This window comes from Colletotrichum higginsianum, chromosome 2, assembly GCF_001672515.1.
Source record: "Colletotrichum higginsianum IMI 349063 chromosome 2, whole genome shotgun sequence".
In the NCBI taxonomy this organism is placed as follows: Eukaryota; Fungi; Ascomycota; class Sordariomycetes; order Glomerellales; family Glomerellaceae; genus Colletotrichum; species Colletotrichum higginsianum.
This window is the reverse complement of record NC_030955.1, coordinates 3,844,622-3,863,227: the sequence shown is the minus strand read 5'-3', so window position 1 is coordinate 3,863,227 and position 18,606 is coordinate 3,844,622. Positions and strand designations below refer to the sequence as shown.

Genomic DNA, 18,606 nt, shown 5'->3' with positions numbered 1-18,606 from the left:
GCCACGAGAAGTCGGGATTGACGGTGAGGCGAGAATCAGGCGCTTCTTTATACTCGAAATTCACCCCATGTTGAGTGAGACGAGATGCTGCAGTGCGCCTTTCGGAGCCGTATCTTGCGTGATGATCCGCCAAGGCTTTGTTGAAGATATCAAGCTGCCTAAAACGAACGTGGAGGCAAGCTGCCAAGAGCGTGCGCTCCCACAAGTGTGGAATCGAAAGGGAGCACGCGAGTTCGCATCAGGTTTCGGGCACTCATCCATGGTCTACCTTCTCGATTCCGTTGACCAAGAGTGTCGTGGGTCGACTTAGCAGGAAACCCCATGTCAGTCAACTTATGCTTAATTCGGAAGGTTGCGAACTGACATCGCTTAGATTCGATAGAAACGAGCCATTACTCAATTAGAGTTCTCCAGCTTGCCACGTCCATAGTCCATTGCCGAGGATGGAGGGGCGGCCTAACAGACCATCCGGGGGGGGGGGGGGGGTGGGAGGTCTCCATCCGTTCAAAAATGCCACCAAAAGTCTCGGACCATACGATCTAAATGAGAAAGTTGCCCCGATTCGTCGGACGACCGACCTTTCGGGGGCGCTCAAGCGCGAGTCCAGCTCCACTGCCTTCACACTGCTATAATGAACCCACCAAGTAGTAGTAGAGTGAGAGTCGACGTTTGTCATCGGTTGGTGTTAATGTCGCGACGTGGCACAGCCTCGAAAGAATCTCAAAGGAAACCACTCAAGCTGGCATATTCATGCAGAGATCGAGGTAAAGATGTTCTCACACCATCCTCCTCCCTGTGCCCGAGACAGGCCTCGCTTGAAGTCACCCATGGCACGAAGTTGGATTCAATGACTGTTCAGGTGGGCCTCCAGGGCTGGAAAAGCATGAGATGCCGGCATGAGCGACGACCTTCCCGAAATGCTCATAACGGTTCTGTTAAGTGGTGCCTTTACCCGTTCGCCAAGTCAGAGACGGACGCATTTTCCGCGCTCGACTGTGGAGAAATACGAAGGTTGCTCCATTAAACGCGCTGCGTAACAGCTGGCCAGTCAGGTTCCGGATGGCGCCAACTTCCCTGTGTTATACTAGTTCTGCCAAGAGCCGCCACTGGGAAGCTCGGTTCGTCTTTATCCTAGTTGCGGCCGGGTGCCGAGGCTAGGACGAGAATCATAGGGGTGATAAGGCAAAGGTGATGAGCGATTAGTGAGAACCACGACAGCCACTGCAGTCGATGTGGCCGAGGAGCGACAGGGCAAGAGGGGAGGGAGCCTGTGGGCTGGAGGCGGATGACTCGTGTCTAGGAGCGCATCGACTTGGCAATGGTGCAGCATAGGAAGTGGGACCGTGATTCCATGCACAACAACACGAATCCAAGGTTAATCGTTTTGAATGATAATATACGTATTGCCTTTCTATTTAATAATAAAAAAGAGTGACGAACGGACGTGATTGACGTCCGCCAGGGTCCTCTCATGGACGAGAAGTGTTTGCGCAAGATGAACGGGTGCAAAGAAAAAGGGATTCAGTAAATGCGAGGTCAAATCGGCTCTATCTCACACCCAGTCTCCCAACTAAGCAACACGTTGCAGTAGCCTTCGCAGCCGGTGACTAGAGCAGCATAGAGGCTAACGCCGAGCGAGTGCCGGGCGAGTGCCGTAAGTGTGGATACCGTCGGTTCCGACCGATCTGACCAATGAGAGGGCTCAAGCTCCGGGACAAGACGGGGGTATCGGCCGTGCTGCCGGATTACTAATCATCAACTCTAACGCATGCACCGCACCGCCATTGATAGAAATCGGTTGGTTTGAAGTCCAGGTCTGGCCTCGCTGTGCAACAACTTGCGTGTTCCTACCAGTCACACTATTCCAAGAAACAGTCAATACCGGGACAGGCCGTGGGGTCAGAGATAATACTTAGGACTAGAATGACACTCGGTCTTCTCGAGGTGTGGTGCCGTCAATAGGACGTTGGACCAGATCGTCCGGCATGTTGTTGGTTTTGTTCGTCTTGCCGTTGACACCTCGCGCAGGTCGTGAAAGCAACTTTCCCGGCATAACATGAGACGCAGGAATCTGATGATGGTTTTGGAAGTGACACTTAGGTAGCTTGAAATTCTGGTTTCAATTCCGTCTGGTTCTCAAGTTTGACCGACTGGGGTTGGCCCGCGCGACGTACACGATCTGTCACCCAACCCAGAGAAAGATGGTCTCTCTGACTCTCCGCAGACAGAACGACTACTGGGCATAGTATGCTTGCTGCTGAACGGGGAAGCCTGTTTGCCGTTTGCAATGCGATGGATTCTCGGTGCAGGCTGGTCGCTGGTCTGATATTGCTCAGTGGAGTGATAATGGAGCCGTTGGCCCGGTGTTGCCAGCTTGTTATTCTGGGTTTACCAAGAGATTACCGGACAATTATTGTTTTGGTCAAGGAGGTCCCACCAACATTACTCCCGATACTCTTGTGAGGACGAGGACACCGACGCCGACGACTGCTGTACGATGCGTACTCAGTTTAGGTACATTGATGAGGGAAGCTTATTTCCCGCCCACTCTGAATAAAAAAGCTAGTATTTACAGGCTTTGATTGAGACCTCCAAAGAGCCCAACACGTGGATCTATCTTGCGCATTGACGACAGGGCCCAACGTCTTCGTGTCAGAGGCGCTACGCAGAGTGAAGGGGTCAAATAAAAGATAGGTGTAAACTGGTGACTAACTTCATCTCTCGCCTCCTTTTTCGGTGAATAGTGAACAGGAGGCCCTTATATAGGCCTTTGAGACCTCCGGAGAGAGGGCCCGGGTGGCCACTGGTGCCCTCGTGCCCTCTTCCATCCTGACCTTCTGGCCCCGAAGAGGTTCTTTGGAGGCCTCTCGTATCCCCTAAATCTTTCCATCCACAATCTCTTTGGCCCGGCGCCACCCTTCTAGGCTCGTGACACTTCGGGACACGGACATCATATGCTTGGATGTGACGGGCATGCCACGACCTAACGGCAATGCGTACTATGACACAATCCGTTTAGGGATGCTTGGGGCGCTAACAACTGTCTTCGTCGTCCTGGACGAGATCAAATGCCAAGGCTGGAGTCGCCGATACTTTTTTTTTCTTGTTTTCCTGCGGTGAAATACAGCACTGGTCATCTTAGCTCTATTCAAGCCATGTCCCAAAAGCACCGGACCGAAATGCTACGGTTGGGGGCAGATTGGCCTCGGATATCTCGACAACAATATCTGCTCTTTCCGGAGCAATGTGCACATTCAATGAACTGAGCTGGTGTTAACGAGCAGGGGAGGATTTACCAAAGCCCAAACTGACACCTTGCACCTCCACTTTTGAGTCTTTGACAAGTTTTGGAGTCGAGTAGGTGTACTACGGCGCGACAGGATTGAGTGCAGTCTGCCATTCGGAAGGTCTCTAGCGTATCGATTTTGGAGTCAGTGCGGCTCATTGACAAGCCTTTTTGTCGAGTCTGCCGCGGAGTCTGCCGCTGGTGAGCATTATAGACCCGAGCCGAAGACAAACCATCCAAAGGCCTGGTGCCAAGTATCAGGAGTGCGGTTTTCCACGTATCTGCAGCCGACGATGCTGGCATTTATACACGCACATCTACCTGCGACAACGACGAGACGAACTCTCTCTCTCTCTTTTATACTGCCCGCGTTATGTTAGTGACTTTTGGAACACACTGTCACAAACACCCTTCGGACGCACGACAATTGCCAACATCCACGCGTAGCCACGTGCACTCTACCTCGCCTCCAGATTTTTTGACCCCATTCCCACAGTCGAACCCGTGGAGTCCAGCCACAAGTTCGACTACATCTTCAAAAACGCAGAGAACGTCTTGCGGCGTCGTCCGTCCGTCCAGGAACTGTCCGCATGTCACCGCTCCAACGGCCCCACACCCAACCAAGCCCCACCGGCTCCGGCGATCAAACGGTCGCTCGTCCCATCCAGATGCCGGGAACACCACTGCATCAGTACCACCACCACCCATTGTCCCCCCCCCCCTCCCCCCTGCCCGCCGGCCGTTTCAGGAGTCTTGGCTTGCCCAGACCCAAAAGTGCACCAATCAGATAACTGGCCCGTCCCGTAAGCCCCCGTCAGGGGCACCCCGCCGCAACGAGTCAATCCCGACTCAACCTGTACGATGTATGTACAGAGTTACGGATACATGACATGGGGGAGGAGGAGGAGGGGAGCTCACCCCCGGACCCGGAGCTTTACAATTCGCGCCAATCCTTTTTTTTATTTTTTAAACTCTCCTATTCTCCTTTACGACACGTATTTTTATTTTTTTGGTGCTTCATTCTTTCTTTTGCCTCCTCTCTTCGCCCCCCCCCCCCCCCCCCCCTTTCCGCTTCGCCATTGTCGGTCCTATCGCTTTCTGTTTTTCCCCGGATCGATCCCGAAAGATTTGCCCTTCCCCCCGCCTGCAGAAATGTCGTTCAAGACTCTCTTGCCCCTCCTGGCGCTCGCCGGCGCGGGATGGGGCTGGCAGCACAAGACCGAGGCCGAGGTCCGCGATGCCCTCAAATCGAACGAGTTCAGCCTGGTGGCGTGTAAGTGTGACCCCGCGGGATCGACACCTCTAGCTTCCCTTCCCCCCCCCCCCCCCCCCCCTCCTTGGCTTTCCCCATGCTAACGTCATGAATGAACAGTTGTTGCAGTGAGTTAATCTTCCATGACAATGCGATGAACCCATCTTTCTTCGGCCTCCAAAAAAAATCAACACCGCTGCCAATCGCGTGTTAGCCCCGGCGCTGACGACCCCAAGCCCTCAACGTACGCTACTACTCATCACCTCCCTTGCATTCACGTCTGTGACGACGCCCGTTAACACCCCAACCGTAGCGACGCAAGTAAAGCCCTTGAGCAGCACTGGTCCTCCGTCGAGGAGGACATCCCGACCGCCTTCTCGGTCGACTGCCCGTCCACCGCCTCGCTGTGCGCCGACCTCGACGTCGCCTCGTTCCCCGCCATCCGGCTGTACCACCAGGACGGCACGAAACACCACTTCCGCGGCCCCAGAAAGGCTTCCGAGTACGTCTTCCTCTCTCTCTCCCGCGACCGACCTTAGGGTCCTCCTCCTCCTCCCACGCGCTCTCCGCTGAAACCAACATCAGAATCACCGCCTTCGTCCGCCGCATGCTCCGCCCCGCCGTGACGCCCCTCGACGACAAGAAGGCCGTCAACTCCTTCCGTGACGCCGACGACGTCGTCGTCGTCGCCCACCTCGCCGCCTCCGAGGAGGGCCTGCGCGAGCGCTTCGCCGAGCTCGCCGCCCGCCGCCGCGACCGCCACACCTTCGGCCTCGTCACCGTCGACGAGGCCCCCGGCCGCGTCGCCTGCTACAACAACCCGGACGGCGCCTTCCACATGACCTCGGAGCTGGACGCCCCCGGCGCCATGGACGAGATGCTGCGCAAGTGCGCCTCGCAGCTGGTCCCGCGTCTGACGCGCCGCAACGAGGCCGAGCACCTGAGTGTCCGTAACTCCCCCCCTTTTCTCTCTCTCTCTCTCTTTTACATGAACCCTCGGGGAAAGAATACACTGTAACAGAGGAAATCACTGACACGGGGGACCGCAGACCGGAAAGTCGCTGACGTACTTCTTCTCCCGGAACGAGGGAACCCTCGACGCCTGGACGTCCGCCGTCAAGTCCCTGGCCCGCAAGTACCACAAGTACATCACCTTCGTCACCGTCGACCTCGGCGAGTACCCCGAGATGCCGGCCCTCTTTGGCCTGCCGGCGGACGCGGCCGAGGGCGTCGCCGTGCACAACCCGACCGTCGGCATGGCGTTCCCCTTCAAGGGCGGCGAGATCACCGTCGAGGCCGTCGAGCAGCACATCATCGACATCTCCGAGGGTAACGCCGACGCGTGGCAGGTGGGCGAGCCGGGGCCGGAGGAGGAGAAGGAGGAGGAGGAGGAAGAGGCGGTGGTGGTGCAGGAAGAGGTGCAGAAGGCGCAGAAAGAAAGCGAGGACGAGAGGGCGGCGGCTCAAGAGGACAAGAAGGCCGAGGAGTCCGATGTGGCTGGCGAGGAGAAGTCCGCGGCGCACGACGAGCTCTGAAAAGGAGACGTCCATTATCAGTCCATAACCAAATCACCATCACTTTCGATTCTTGGCCATTCAATACCCCCCCCCCCCCCTTGGACTTAACCCATGTATATCCCACCGTGTAAACCAGCAAAGTCTATAAGCCAGGTCAGATATGTGTTCGTGATCTTGAGCTAGGTTCCATCATTAGCAACGGAACCAGACTCCGTCTCCGACACAATCATCGTTCCAGACGGGGGGTTGGGCTTGACCCCGACCATCCCATCCTTCAGGGCCGGCTACTCTGAACTCGGTACAACGACTCGGGTTATGCGGGGAGCCGGGCGCGCCTCCGACGCCAAATAACCACCCTGAAGCCCACATTGCGAACCATACCCTATCTAGTTCACAAGTCTATCAGTTGGTCATCAGGCAAGGTTCAGGCTCTCATCAACTCTCCGCTCATGCACCGCCGAGTCAAAAGTATTCACTAGAGGCGGGTGACTCTGCCCTCCATCCAAACATGCCTCCCCTCAAATCATGGCCATTTACTCCAAAAAGGGATACGAAGTCATCTTCAAAAAACAGACCCATTACAGATCCTCAGAGGTGCATTGCAGAGACTCGAGCATGGAAGATCTCCAAGGTACAGCGCTGAAGCCGCCGCAAATCCTCTCGTTTTCTTTCCAAGGGTCGGAAAGGAGGATGAAGAAAAGGGGGTCAGGAACAACGCCTTCACAAACCCCAAACAGGCGATCAGTGTCCCCTTGCACAGCATCAAAGGTCGCCGATAAACCCCCGTTTCACGCCTCGAACGCATATCACCGGGGTGTACCACAAGTCCGGCGGTCGAAACGGAACGTTACCAAGGAATTCCAGACGCGACGTCACAGATGGGACAGGCTCAACAGCGAACTCGCAACTGGCTGTTGGCTGACTGGTGACGCGGCCATGGACGATGGATGTTATACAGAGTCCGGTTAGCAAGAGCAATCTCTGGAACAAACCCTAGAAATCGTCCACATAACAGTTGGAGAGCGGTTGGGGGGGGGGGGGGGGGGAAGGAAAGAAAAATCAAGCATGTTTCGCGATTTAGTTTTGTCGTGTATGCTTCCTCTTCCTGGGGGGCAAACCCCTCCCCCTCTCATTTCCCACCGCCTTTCCCCAGTATTTATGCCATAGTCTTCCGAGTCAAGCCTCGGAGACGGCTCCTCGTGTACAACGCAATACCCAAGGTGACTGACCGACCGTGCATAATGTTGCCTTTTGTTGCTCCAACCCAAAAGAAAAAGAACATGATAAAAAAGACCCTAGACCTCTCCATGATATCTAAGATTGGTATGTTTCTCTAGTCCCGCAAATCGCTCGCTAATTGCAAGGGGTTCCCGACGTGTTAAATTCGTCGGCTGAAAGCGCGGAAAGTTCGAAGAGTGCATGGCAAGCAACCCCCTGATGGTCAGAGTTCGATAGCGAGAGAGGGATCAGGCAACGTGGTCGTCGCCAGCAGTACCGTCGCCAGCAGCACGATCGCCGGCGGCGGCGGCAGCAGCTTCGTCTCGGCAGCGTTGACACATGCACCATCCACCGAGACTTCCCTTGGCCCATTCTCTTCTCTGTTCGACTGGAAGCGAGATGTCGCAGTAATGGTTTAGCACCTCGTCCCCGGCCTTGAGTCCTCCCGGGACGTTGCCCACGATCTTCTCTTTCCGTGCCCAGAGCAACATTCGTCCACCCCACTCCCATGTAACGTTCGGGTTGCAGTCGTGGTTGGCAAGACACCAAAAAGGATGTACCGCCGCAACGTCTGGCCGGCCGTCTCGAGGGTTCTTGCGCGCCGACGCCGTGCCGCGGAATTTGCTGTAGAGGGTATTAAGGACCCACAAGTCATGCTTGTCGAGTGTGGTGTAGATGTCCACATCCATCTTCTCGAGGATGTGCAGGGGCGTCTCAACGTTGTACTTAAATGAGAAGGGCAATGTCCATTCCGGTGGCGGGTTCGCAGAGGGTGTGATCTCGATGTCGTTGGATGCCGAGGGCACGAAGTCGCCCCAGATGTACTTCATCTGCATAACATCCAGGGGGTGAATCTCCTGATGGTTAGACATGGCCAGGACGCGGGCGAGCAGCAACAGGTGCAAGGTCTCGTCCGCTTCTGAGGCGTCGGGGTCCTTGGCAATGGCGTCAACGTCCTTGTCGCAGACGGCAGGATGATAGGTTTCCTGCGCCAGGTCGTGGCACTTTTGACTGCAAAAGACGGTATCGTAGCACTCATCGCAGTTGACAGCGGCGGGCTCAGTGCCCAAGGGCGGCAAATTGGAACTGCACGCGTCGCAGACGGGCTCCTTGAGGCGGTTGTTGGCCGTCAGGAGCGAGTACTCGTCCAAGACGGTCTCCCCCGGCGCGACATCATCCTTAACGAAAAGGCCCAGCTGCTTGCAAGTGGGTATGATGTCGTAGTCATCTGTGTCGCTGGCTGCCTCGAGCAGAACGGGTAGCTCGGACGCCTGGACGACGCATTTGGGCGCAAACTTGGCCAGTTCCGAGTTCAGGAAGTCGAGAGACTCGGGTGCGAAGCGGTCCGGTTCGTACGAGTTCCAGGGGTAAACCTCCCTCCGGACAAGCCCCCATTCCGGCAGGACGTTGGGGTTGAAGTCTTTCCTGCGAAGTCTCCGGCGGGCCATGTCCTTGATATAGCCCATGGTCTGGAGCAGCTCGTCGTTGTCAGGAGCCAGGGCCAAGCCTCGCTCGCAAAACTCATAGGCGCTCTTCAGACAGCCACACAGCAGCAGGCTGAGGGACAGGATCTGGAAGGCGCGTATGGAGGATAGCTTGGCGACCTGCGCCACCAGGCCAGCCTGGTTCTTTGGCTCGTCTTCGACGTAGTCGCTTCCGATCTTCAGCAGGTGGCCGTGGTCTAAGACTAGGGGCAGAGGGTCGAGAGGGCGTGACTGGAGACTTTCGACGGCTTGGTCGTGGTACTCGAAGCCCTCGTTGAGGACCTCGTCGGTCAGAAGTAGAGCACGGTAGGCGTCACCGGCGGCGAGGTCGGGGTACGCCAGCTCCGAGTGAACGACGGCGCGCTCAAGATAGAGAATCAGGTCGTAGGGGAGATTGGTCAGCGCGTCGGTCAGCTGACGGCGACGGTCGAGGAGATGGTCTGCACGGTGAGAGGCATCGTCGTCAAGGGGCGACTCATTGCCCGTCGTTGTGGTGCTTGCTGTAGACATTGCGACAGGAAAAGCTGGTGCGATGCGCTTGGGGCAGCACTATCGGGGTAGGTTGGCATCCAACGAGGTGCACGAGTCCCAGATTAAAAAAAAGATGAAATAAAAACCTGGCAGAGGAGAGTGAAAATAATGAACAAGGGCCGTCCAGGGATCGAGGCCCGATCGAGGTGAAAGCAAGCGACACTGACGTCAGTGAGGAGAACAACGATCCTGGTTCTGCTGGGCTCAAGGTCCAAGTCAGGCGGGACGTGTTGTTGTGGTGCCTTGGAAAGGTAATTAGATAACTGGAACACCGTCGCGGGAAACGGAACGGTGAGATGAACCCGAACCCTAGGAGATGTTGGCGGCGGAGTTTGTCTCAATTGGGAGGAGGGTTTCCCTCTCCCTTTTTTCCCTCGTTTGGCAACGGGGCAAAGCCCACAGCAAAGGTCAGACCACTTTATGGCAACCCTGGCTGGGTTCGGACCGTTGGAACCTAGGGCGTGAGTTAAGGATGCGGCGTAAAAAAGGCCAAGAGTTGACGAGGACGGGAGAAATAGATGGACGGCGAGAGGGAGGGACTCGAGTGAAACGGTGCGTGTCCTTTTTCTTGTCTGTAACTCTAAGGGACAAATACGGTGCAGTCGGTTGTTCTTGGTGGAAAGATGACGGCGTCCAGTTTGGATGAAGCTGAAGGATGCCTTTCTCTCTGTGTGTGTCTCCTTTCTAAGTCCCAACCAACTCTGTTTTCTGACAGTCTTGGCAGGAGGAGGTTAGCCAGTTGAGCCAGGCCAGGTCTCGATGAGAGAGACGTAGGCTTTGTGAGTTGTGACCTGTGGCCTTACGGGAAGGCAGGTAAGGTTGGGTGGGTAGTTAGACAACAGGACGAGTGCCCGTCCGGGTGGCGTGCCGTTTTTGAGGGGTAGTTATATGGGAAGTGAGTGACAGGCAGTAGTAAGTGAGTAGGGGTAGTGGTGTAGTGGTGTAGTGGTCGCAAGACAGGATTCTCGTCCGAGGGGAGAGAACGACAAGAGACGGAGACAAGAGGCGAGAATGTGTGTGTGTGCGTGCGTGCGTACGTGCGCGCGCGAGCGATGACTGCGAGGAAGAAATTTGCAACTCCGTCAATTGGATATTGGCGTGGATGGCAGTCCGTTGGTGCGCCGAGAGTGACCAAAAGTGGGGGGTGTGTCTGGACCCTTGGAAAAATGGAAACGGGAAACTTCAGGGTCCTTTTTCTCGCGAGGGGTGGTGCCATTCTCCTGACGGGAATGGAGGTACCTAGCTACCTATTCGGACGCACCTGCTCTGGGTCGAGACCAAACTCACGAGGCGCAATGCCGTGACTGGACGAGACCGCCTGAAAGGCATCCATGTGAGCTCCGGGTCGTCATGACCCTTAATTACAGGTACCTACCTACGTAACTCAAGCAGCCAACTCCCCAGGTACCTAGGCAGGTACCAGGTAAGGTAGCCACCGCGACCATAACCTTTTGGAGGCCATTGGCCAGAGGATGCTTGCCTCGAGTGTCTGTACATCGCAGTGTTTCTATTCCAGTATCCGTACTCCATTTCTGTCTCTGTACCTGTAGTGCCGAACACACCAAACGGATACCGAGAAATCTATACGTACCTAGGATGTAGGTAGTAGGCAGTTGTCTCCGTCTTGCATCTAGAAGGTGTGTAGGTACCTACCTACACATCTACATCCATAATCCCCATGGGTTATGGGTAAAGGGTTGCACCTTGTGGTGAATTGAGTTGGGGTTCTCCAAGGAATAGCATGCCGGGTGACGTCACGATTTATACTGTTCCCCCTCGTTGACTTCCATCCCGTCATCTGTTTATTTACCTTTCATCAACTCTTGAGTGTCCTGCAGCCATCTTTCCGTCGTGGCATTTCACATGCCGGTCCCGGTGGCGACGCCGAGTCGAGACAAGCTTCAGAGTCCGAATGTCACGAACCAGCCGCGGTTCACCATATCGCGGAGCGGCATGGCCCCCAAGCAATCGGTAGTGGCCAGCTTCCAAAACAAATCCTTTCTTGCTTGCCTGCCGCCGTTCCAAAAAGTTATTTCCGTCGTATGTTGCTATGATGGACCGATGGACGATGGACAACGGTCCTTGTCGGTCAGTGCCTGATCGTCATCCGGGGCAACAAGGAATAGCTAGGGAGCAACAGGGCGTTGCGCAGAATGAGGCGGCGTGCTTGCAAGGGTCCTGGCCACCCTCACCCCCCCGGCCGTCATGAGGCTGCTGCGCTCCCGCGTCCCGTCTCATTTGCGATAGGGGTCCAGTTGGTCGAACCGTCGTCCGTCGTCTGTCGTTGTGTTCATCATCGGTTCGGGAGAAGCATGGAAGCCTCCTATGTTCCATCCCACGGGTATCCTCCGCCGTGTCGGCGTGGGTACATACCGCGGCCGCTGGACATGATACCCACCGTACATGCTGCATGCTGCAGACCAGTACGCGCCTCTTGCACACGAAATTGACAATTGCATCTTCCTCTCTTTGGGGGACTTTCTCTTCCCCCTCATAGCCTTCCTTCCTTCTTCTTTTTCGCGCAACGCGCATCGCAAGTCTAGCCGAATCGTCTGTGTGGGCGGTATCATCGCGACATTCCGTTTCGAACAGACGGCGCGCGGCGCGATTGAAGCGCTGCGACCCGCCAATAACCATAACCATGTACCCCTCCCCCCTTTGCAGTTTTGTTATTCTTTTTTACCCCTCCAACTCAGGGCGATGACGACACAGTCTCCGCTGCATTTGAACCAGGTTCCTGGTGAACCACTAACCCCCCTCCCTCCTCATGCCCGTTGCCTGACGGTTCGTGATGATGGCTCCCCATCATCCATGGACGGAGAGAGAGCAAGGGCTTCCGAGTCAGTTCAGTGACATGACGTCATTGGCGACACGTCTCGATGCGCAGAGCAATATTGTGATGCCCCATCGATTTCGCGTCAAACTTCGACATAGACCGGGTTGAGCTTATCGAGAGGGGGCTGACTTGTTGTGGCCTTGTCCCGGTGGGCTGTTGAGTCATGAAGGCGTTTATCAAACGTGCCGCAGAGCATGACGCAGTCGTGCCTTGGTCTTGTCAAGAGCCCCCGGAAGCACCCGTATCCAATCGTGGTTGTACACCATGTCCACCCGGGCAATGGCCGTTGCGAGAGCGGAAAAAAAGGTTTAAGGGAGACGGGGCACTCGGGAGGGCAATGTCGTCAACTTGACATAACGCATAGCTGTGCCGTAACGAAGAGTGCCTGTCTATTGTGTAACACGATCGAGGCATGTGGTGTCCCGGTATGTCCTGGGATGAACTATGATGTCTGTTGGGATAAGTGTTTTTCCTTCGGTCGGCTATTTGTCGGACTTGCCTCGAGACGACAGCTAAGTAAGGTAAGGTAACATTCCTTAGGTAAGCAGGTGAGGCAGGTAAGGTGAGGTAGCTGAAGTAGGTAGGTACCGAGCCTTTCTCCGTGCAGGGACCGATGGCTTAATGGCTTCTGCCGGAGCTCCTTCCGTGTCTACGCCGCCGTCGTCCCTTCCGCACCCGGTGCCTGCCTGCCCTCTTCACTCTGGTCTGGCTGACAGCCTGATCTGATGCTCCGTTGTGGGAAGGCAGGAGAGGAGAGGACGGCCGTGTACTTGCTCCCACCCTTGCGTGCTACAGCCTTTTTTCTTTTTTTTCCTTTTTTGTCTCTGCTTACATAATGCGACAAACTCAGTCACGCCCGTCGATGTTCGATCGCTGGCCCCGCCGCAAATCATCTCATCCGCATCGCCCCAACAGCAATGTTTCCGCCCGCAATCACCTCACCTCACCTCACCTCACCTCACCTAACCACCCGTCAGCCACCCGTCCGCCGGATGGACAAGGCGGGACACGCGTATCCATAATGCCGCAATGTCTCGCCTGTCCGGCATCAGTCCATAATAGCGGCCCACCTTCGACTGGCGACTGGCGACTAGCATCTGCCACCGTTATCCATCACAAATCGCTAGTGAAACCGCAGTCAAAGTGCACACACACTTCTCTGTGCACTACGCCCGGCCGTGCCCTCCATCCCGCGAAGCAGCGATGCAGTGCGCCGCCACCTCGCCTGCTTATCCATTACCCAACCACCAGGCGTCCACCAATCCGAGTACACTGTTTCGACTCGGAGACCACCCAAGCTCTGGACCGTGTGTCCCGAACAAGACGCAAAATAAATTTGGGAAAAAATGACGAAGAGGAAACGAAAGAAAAGAAGAAAACGAAGTGAAAGGGACAAAATACACCACATCCGTCCCCCCTAAGCATATCCCACTTTGACCCCACTGTCGTTATTTGTTTTGATTTGTTCCCTTTGCTTTTCTTCTTCTTTTCCCACATTTCCAGTCGTCTGGAAACATCCACGACTCCATCCCGCCGCTCGGCGGTTGATCCAATTGACCGGCCCCATCTCTTCGGCCCTTATTAGCTGCTTTCCCGTGCTCTCTGTCTGTCCTTCGTCTGAACCGCCGTACGCTATCTATCACTCGTCCATCCACCTAAATCACATCCCGCAGAAAGCGCACATAGGCTACATACGGCGCCCAAGTACGGAGACTCTCACAGCTCCCCTTCTCCAACTTTCGGACCACCCCTCTTTCTGCACCGGTTGTAGCAACCAAACCCGATTTTCCTTGTGCCTATTTTTTTTCTTTTCTTTTTTTCCTCTTTCCCCCTCCCCCCTCCCCCTCCCCCTCTCTCTCACAACCTCATCACCCACACTCATCACACAACGAACTTCCGACTCCCGGCTCCCGACTCTTCCGCTCTCTTCTACACTCACACAACTATCTCACTTGCTCTCTCCATCCCTACCCCCACCATGAGCAACAAACAGCCGAACCTCTTCGCGTACCCTTCGGTCGACGACCTCGCGCCCGCACTGCGATCCTACGTCATCCAGGCCCAGAATGCCGGCCTGAGCCGTCACGGCGCCTTCAAGGTCGCCGTCTCGGGCGGCTCCCTGCCCAAGACTCTGGCCCAGGCCCTCCTGCCGCCCTCGTCCGGCCCCGACGACCAAGTCCACTTCGCCAAGTGGGAGATCTTCTTCGCCGACGAGCGTGCCGTGCCCCTCGACCACGACGACTCCAACTACGCCCTTCTCAAGAAGGAGCTGCTCGACAAGATCCCCGCCGACCAGGGTGCCCCGACCGTCCACCCCATCGACACCACCTACCTGAACGACACCCAGGAGCTGGCCGACCAGTACGAGAAGACGCTCGTCACCAGCTTCGCCAGCCGCGACAGCGTGCGCCTGCCCATCTTTGACCTCCTGCTGCTCGGCTCCGGCCCCGACGGCCACACCTGCAGTCTGTTCCCCGGCCACGAGCTGCTGCGTGAGACCACCGCCTGGGTCGCCCCCATCGAGGACTCGCCCAAGCCCCCTCCCAAGCGCATCACCCTCACCCTGCCCGTCGTCAACCATGCCGTCAAGATCGCCTTCGTCGCCACCGGCGCCGGCAAGAAGGACATCATGAAGCGCATCTTTGAGCACGGCGACGGTCTGCCCTGCGCCCTCGTCAACGAGGGCGCCGGCGACCGCGTCAGCTGGTTCGTCGACAACGCCGCCGTCGAAGGCGTCAGCTACCCCCGTCGTCCTTTCTTGTGAGCCACAGAACGCAGTGGGGCGAATTCCCCAAGGGGGTAGGGGGTGGGCGTCGGAGGAGGCAAGCCGGATATGTACAGGACGACAGCGCATGAAGAAGGGGAAATTTCCCATTGCTCATTTCAGATAGACAGGGACTCGGTGAAAGGCACATTCTCTCTGGAGAGAGGTGAGAGCTCAAAAGGAGGACGATCACCCGCAGAACAACGACCGGGCGTGCTTGCGAGCGTCGCGGGTCACTTGGACCTGGTCTTCTTCCGCCTTTTCTTTAGGTTTCGTTTCTCTTCGAACCCCTCCCTCCCTCCTCCCTTCTCTCTCTTCCTTGGATCTGCGCCATTTATTCGCCGGGCCCCGAGATTTTGATATCCACATGCATTCCAAACCAAAAAACACCATAACGATTTCACGATACGAAGGAAATGAGACGGAGGGCACAGAACGGATGAAGATATTTGTCGGAACGGGCCGGGTACGCTGCCGTCATATAGCACCTCGAACGGTAGATAGCACGAGGGGCGTCTCTTTCTCTCTTCCAAAGGGGGTCCCCGAAATGCAACAAAAGACACATCATGCACATCAGATCCGCCGACGCACACCTACTGCGTCTCTTGAACCAAATTTCGTGCCCCTCATTCCCGTTTTGCCCCCGTCCCTGGGAACTCGTGCGGATGACATGGTGGAGAGAGGGATGATCTTCTCCCTCTCCTGGATGCGTCGTGCTCGCTTGTCCTTGGCGGGACGCCACATACCTCACCCCGCCGATGACGATGACGATCCATGTAGGGCTGAAACTTGGTCTCATCCTCCTTCCCTCATGCCTGGTGCGTTTGCCTTACTTGCCTATCTCTCTCTACCTTCTACCTTACCGCCATTGCGGAAAGATCAGCGGGAGGCGAGATGGAGAGAGCAAGAGGCCGGGCCCAGACCGGCGGTATTTTCTCGAGGTGGGCCATTGGGGAGTCTAATTCCACGTCAGGTCCTCTCGGAAGAGTCACCTTGAGCTTCCGCGCCGGTGGGAAACCATGGGATGTTGTTGATTTATTCTACGACCCTGCCTCGGTTCAGTGGGCGAGGGACTGCTGGGGCTGTGGACGACTGCCCCTGATTCCTCACTCGAGATAGTCCCGGTCACCTCGACGCCGTGCCACCTAGCCAGATTCTACACGACGCCTGGAGAGGAACGCCGTTTTTCCAAGATCGAAGTGGTCAGGGCAAAGGGTTGGGTTTCATGGCCTAGATGACGACATTGACCACATGTCAAAACCAGCTACATGGAGAGACGGTGAAAGAAGAGAAAACACGTCAAAACATCGAATCGCTCCCCTTTTTCCCGAACTCGGAGACCGGCCCGGGAAACAACACCTTTTCTATACAAACCCCCGCCACAACCACTACGAGACGCGCGCCTCGCCGGCACACGACCAGCACTCGGCCCGCGACGCGTCGCCGCAGCCGTCGTCCAACGCCGCCCTCTGCGGGTACGCGCACAGTATCCTCTCGTGCGTCGTCGTCGTCGCCGCCTCCTCGTCGACGACGGCCACCCTCACCGGCGTCCGCTCGGGAGGGGACGCGCCGTTCTCGACCCAGTCGCGCAGCTGCGAGAAGAGCCCCGTCGGCGGCCCGCTCGCTCCGCCGTAGCAGTGCGCGAGCCCGGGCGCCTCGAAGTGCCGGTAGAAGTCCCGGATGTCCGGGGTGACGCCCGCCACGGCGTCGTAGTACGCCGCTATCCCGGCCGGCGGGATGACGTTATCGGTCTGTTTTGCGCGCGGTTTCAGTCAGCTGGGTTCGTCTACAAGACTACGAGTGGGGGAAGGCTCGAAGAAAGTAAGGGGGGCGGAGAAGATAGAGGAAGGGGGAGTCGGTGGAGGCTGAACTCACGAGACCGTGGAAAGAGACCATCTTGCCCCCCGCGGCCTTGAAGGCCCGCAGGTCCGGGTCGGCCGTGTCCAGCATGGACTGATACTGCTGCTCTCCCCGGTGGACGAGCGCGTCGAACCGCTCGCGCGTCATGTTCCCGAGCGGGAAGCTCGCGTCCTTGGCCAGGAATAGCTGGAACCACGTGGTGCCGAGCACCACGGGCGCCCCCGCGCAGCCGTCCGCGTCGCAGCTCGTGCCCGCGATGCCGCCCAGCCCGTTCAGGTTGCCCGTGAGATCCGCCCCCGGCAGGATCCCCGGGTAGATGCTCTCGCCGTCGGCGGTGACGACGCCGCGCCACGTGGCGTTGACGACGACGGCCGCGGCCTCGCTGATGGTCTTGTCGGCCCCGCCCGCCTGCGGACAGGCCGTCCGCGTCCCAACGAGGGAGAAGGCGTCGAAGGCGTCGAGGCACGCGCCGGCGTCCGAGATGACGCCGTCGACGACGCCGTCGGCCCCGTCGCACGCGGCCACGGCGGCTCTTACGATGGCGTCGAGCTCGCACGGGTACGGGTACGCGCCCAGCTCGTTCATGACCTGCTGCGGCCAGTGGATGTGGGCGAACAGCCGGGTCCAGTTGATGGCGGGCGCGCCGGCGACGATGCCGTCGTAGAGGTCCGGGTACCGCTGGGCCAGCGCGAGGCCCTGCCGGCCGCCTTGGGAGCAGCCGGTCCAGTACGAGTACGCCGGGTCGCGGCCGTAGAAGCTCTTGACGAGAGACTTGCCGATGACCGCCTGGGTGAGAATTGTGCAAGTGTCAGCGACCAATTCTCTGGGAATGGTGTGTGAAATTACAACACCACCACCACCACCACCACAAGAGGCTAAAGCGCGCAAAAGGCGCTCGACAAAGGCAGAAATATGCTACGTACCTGGTCGTACAGGGACACGTAGGCCAGGTTCTGCAGGCCGTACAGGTCGACGTTGCCGGGGCTGAGGAGGGCCCAGGGGGTAGGGTCCTCCGAGGAACCTAGGCCGGCGTCCGTGGTGACGGTGGCGTAGCCGTCGGCGAGGGCGCCGTTCATGGCGCCGTAGCTCAGCCAGATGCGGCCGGCGGCGTACCCCCCGCCCCCGACGGCCAAGAACCGCTCGTTCCAACCACCGCCCGGCGCTGAACACGACGACGACGACGACGATGACGGCAGCCAGGCCTCGACGACGATCCTGTCGCCCTGGCCCGGGTGGGTGTAGGTGACGGTGACGTTGCAGAAGGTGGCGTTGCGGAGCTCGGCGGCCGGCGAGGTGAAGCGGACGCCTTCCGGGGCAGAGGCGCTGTAGTTGGTCACCAGGTTCGCCTCGAGGGCTAGCACCGAGGCGCCGAAGACGGACGGGTCGAAGGTGCCCGGCACGCAGTTCTGCGCGAGTGAGAGGGCCATCTCGAGGAGTGGGTTGTCCACAGATATCGCCGACGACCGGTGTGTCTGTTTGTTGGGTTTCGTAGAACGCGGGTGAAGGTGGTTTTCTTCATCCTTTGCAGTCGTGTTGGTGAAGGGCTCTTTATACTGGTGCATGCGAACCCATCCCATCCGGACGGAGTTCCTGACCGGGCTTCGAATCCTTCAAAAAAAAACCTGCAGCCGTACCGATATTGCAACTCTGAGGAGCGCATACGATCCTGTCCGTTGTTGCTGTTGCCGGTGAGTCGCTTTTGGCAACCCTCGCAGGCTGTGTTGTGCCATTGGCCCCGGAGCACATTACCAGGCCTGAGTCATTGGACGGGACGTATGGAGAGCAAGCCTTGCTAAACTGGTCAATCTACTGTCTAGAATGACGGAGAACGCATCAGGGGGGGTTGCTGCATTAGTTC

At 57.4% G+C, this 18,606-nt stretch overlaps 4 protein-coding genes across 4 annotated transcripts; 2 read left to right on the top strand and 2 right to left on the bottom strand.

Moving 5' to 3' along the window:
• Positions 1 to 4,438: 4,438 nt before the first annotated feature.
• On the top strand, positions 4,439 to 6,073 carry CH63R_02861 (Protein disulfide isomerase; the record flags this gene model as incomplete). Its single annotated transcript, XM_018297836.1, has 4 exons — positions 4,439 to 4,559; positions 4,866 to 5,040; positions 5,124 to 5,484; positions 5,588 to 6,073. The coding sequence occupies 4 exons, from the start codon at positions 4,439 to 4,441 to the stop codon at positions 6,071 to 6,073; spliced, it is 1,143 nt and encodes a 380-aa protein (XP_018162652.1).
• Positions 6,074 to 7,521: 1,448 nt separating this feature from the next.
• On the bottom strand, positions 7,522 to 9,267 carry CH63R_02860 (Wd tetratricopeptide repeat domain-containing protein; the record flags this gene model as incomplete). The annotated part of the gene is made up of 1 exon (XM_018297835.1): positions 7,522 to 9,267. The coding sequence occupies one exon, from the start codon at positions 9,265 to 9,267 to the stop codon at positions 7,522 to 7,524; it is 1,746 nt and encodes a 581-aa protein (XP_018162651.1).
• A 4,835-nt stretch (positions 9,268 to 14,102) lies between these two features.
• Positions 14,103 to 14,888, top strand: CH63R_02859 (6-phosphogluconolactonase; the record flags this gene model as incomplete). Its single annotated transcript, XM_018297834.1, has 1 exon — positions 14,103 to 14,888. The coding sequence occupies one exon, from the start codon at positions 14,103 to 14,105 to the stop codon at positions 14,886 to 14,888; it is 786 nt and encodes a 261-aa protein (XP_018162650.1).
• Positions 14,889 to 16,276: 1,388 nt separating this feature from the next.
• Positions 16,277 to 18,325, bottom strand: CH63R_02858 (Carboxylic ester hydrolase; the record flags this gene model as incomplete). The annotated part of the gene is made up of 3 exons (XM_018297833.1): positions 16,277 to 16,639; positions 16,764 to 17,534; positions 17,672 to 18,325. 3 exons carry the CDS (start codon positions 18,323 to 18,325, stop codon positions 16,277 to 16,279), a joined length of 1,788 nt encoding a protein of 595 aa, XP_018162649.1.
• Positions 18,326 to 18,606: the final 281 nt, after the last annotated feature.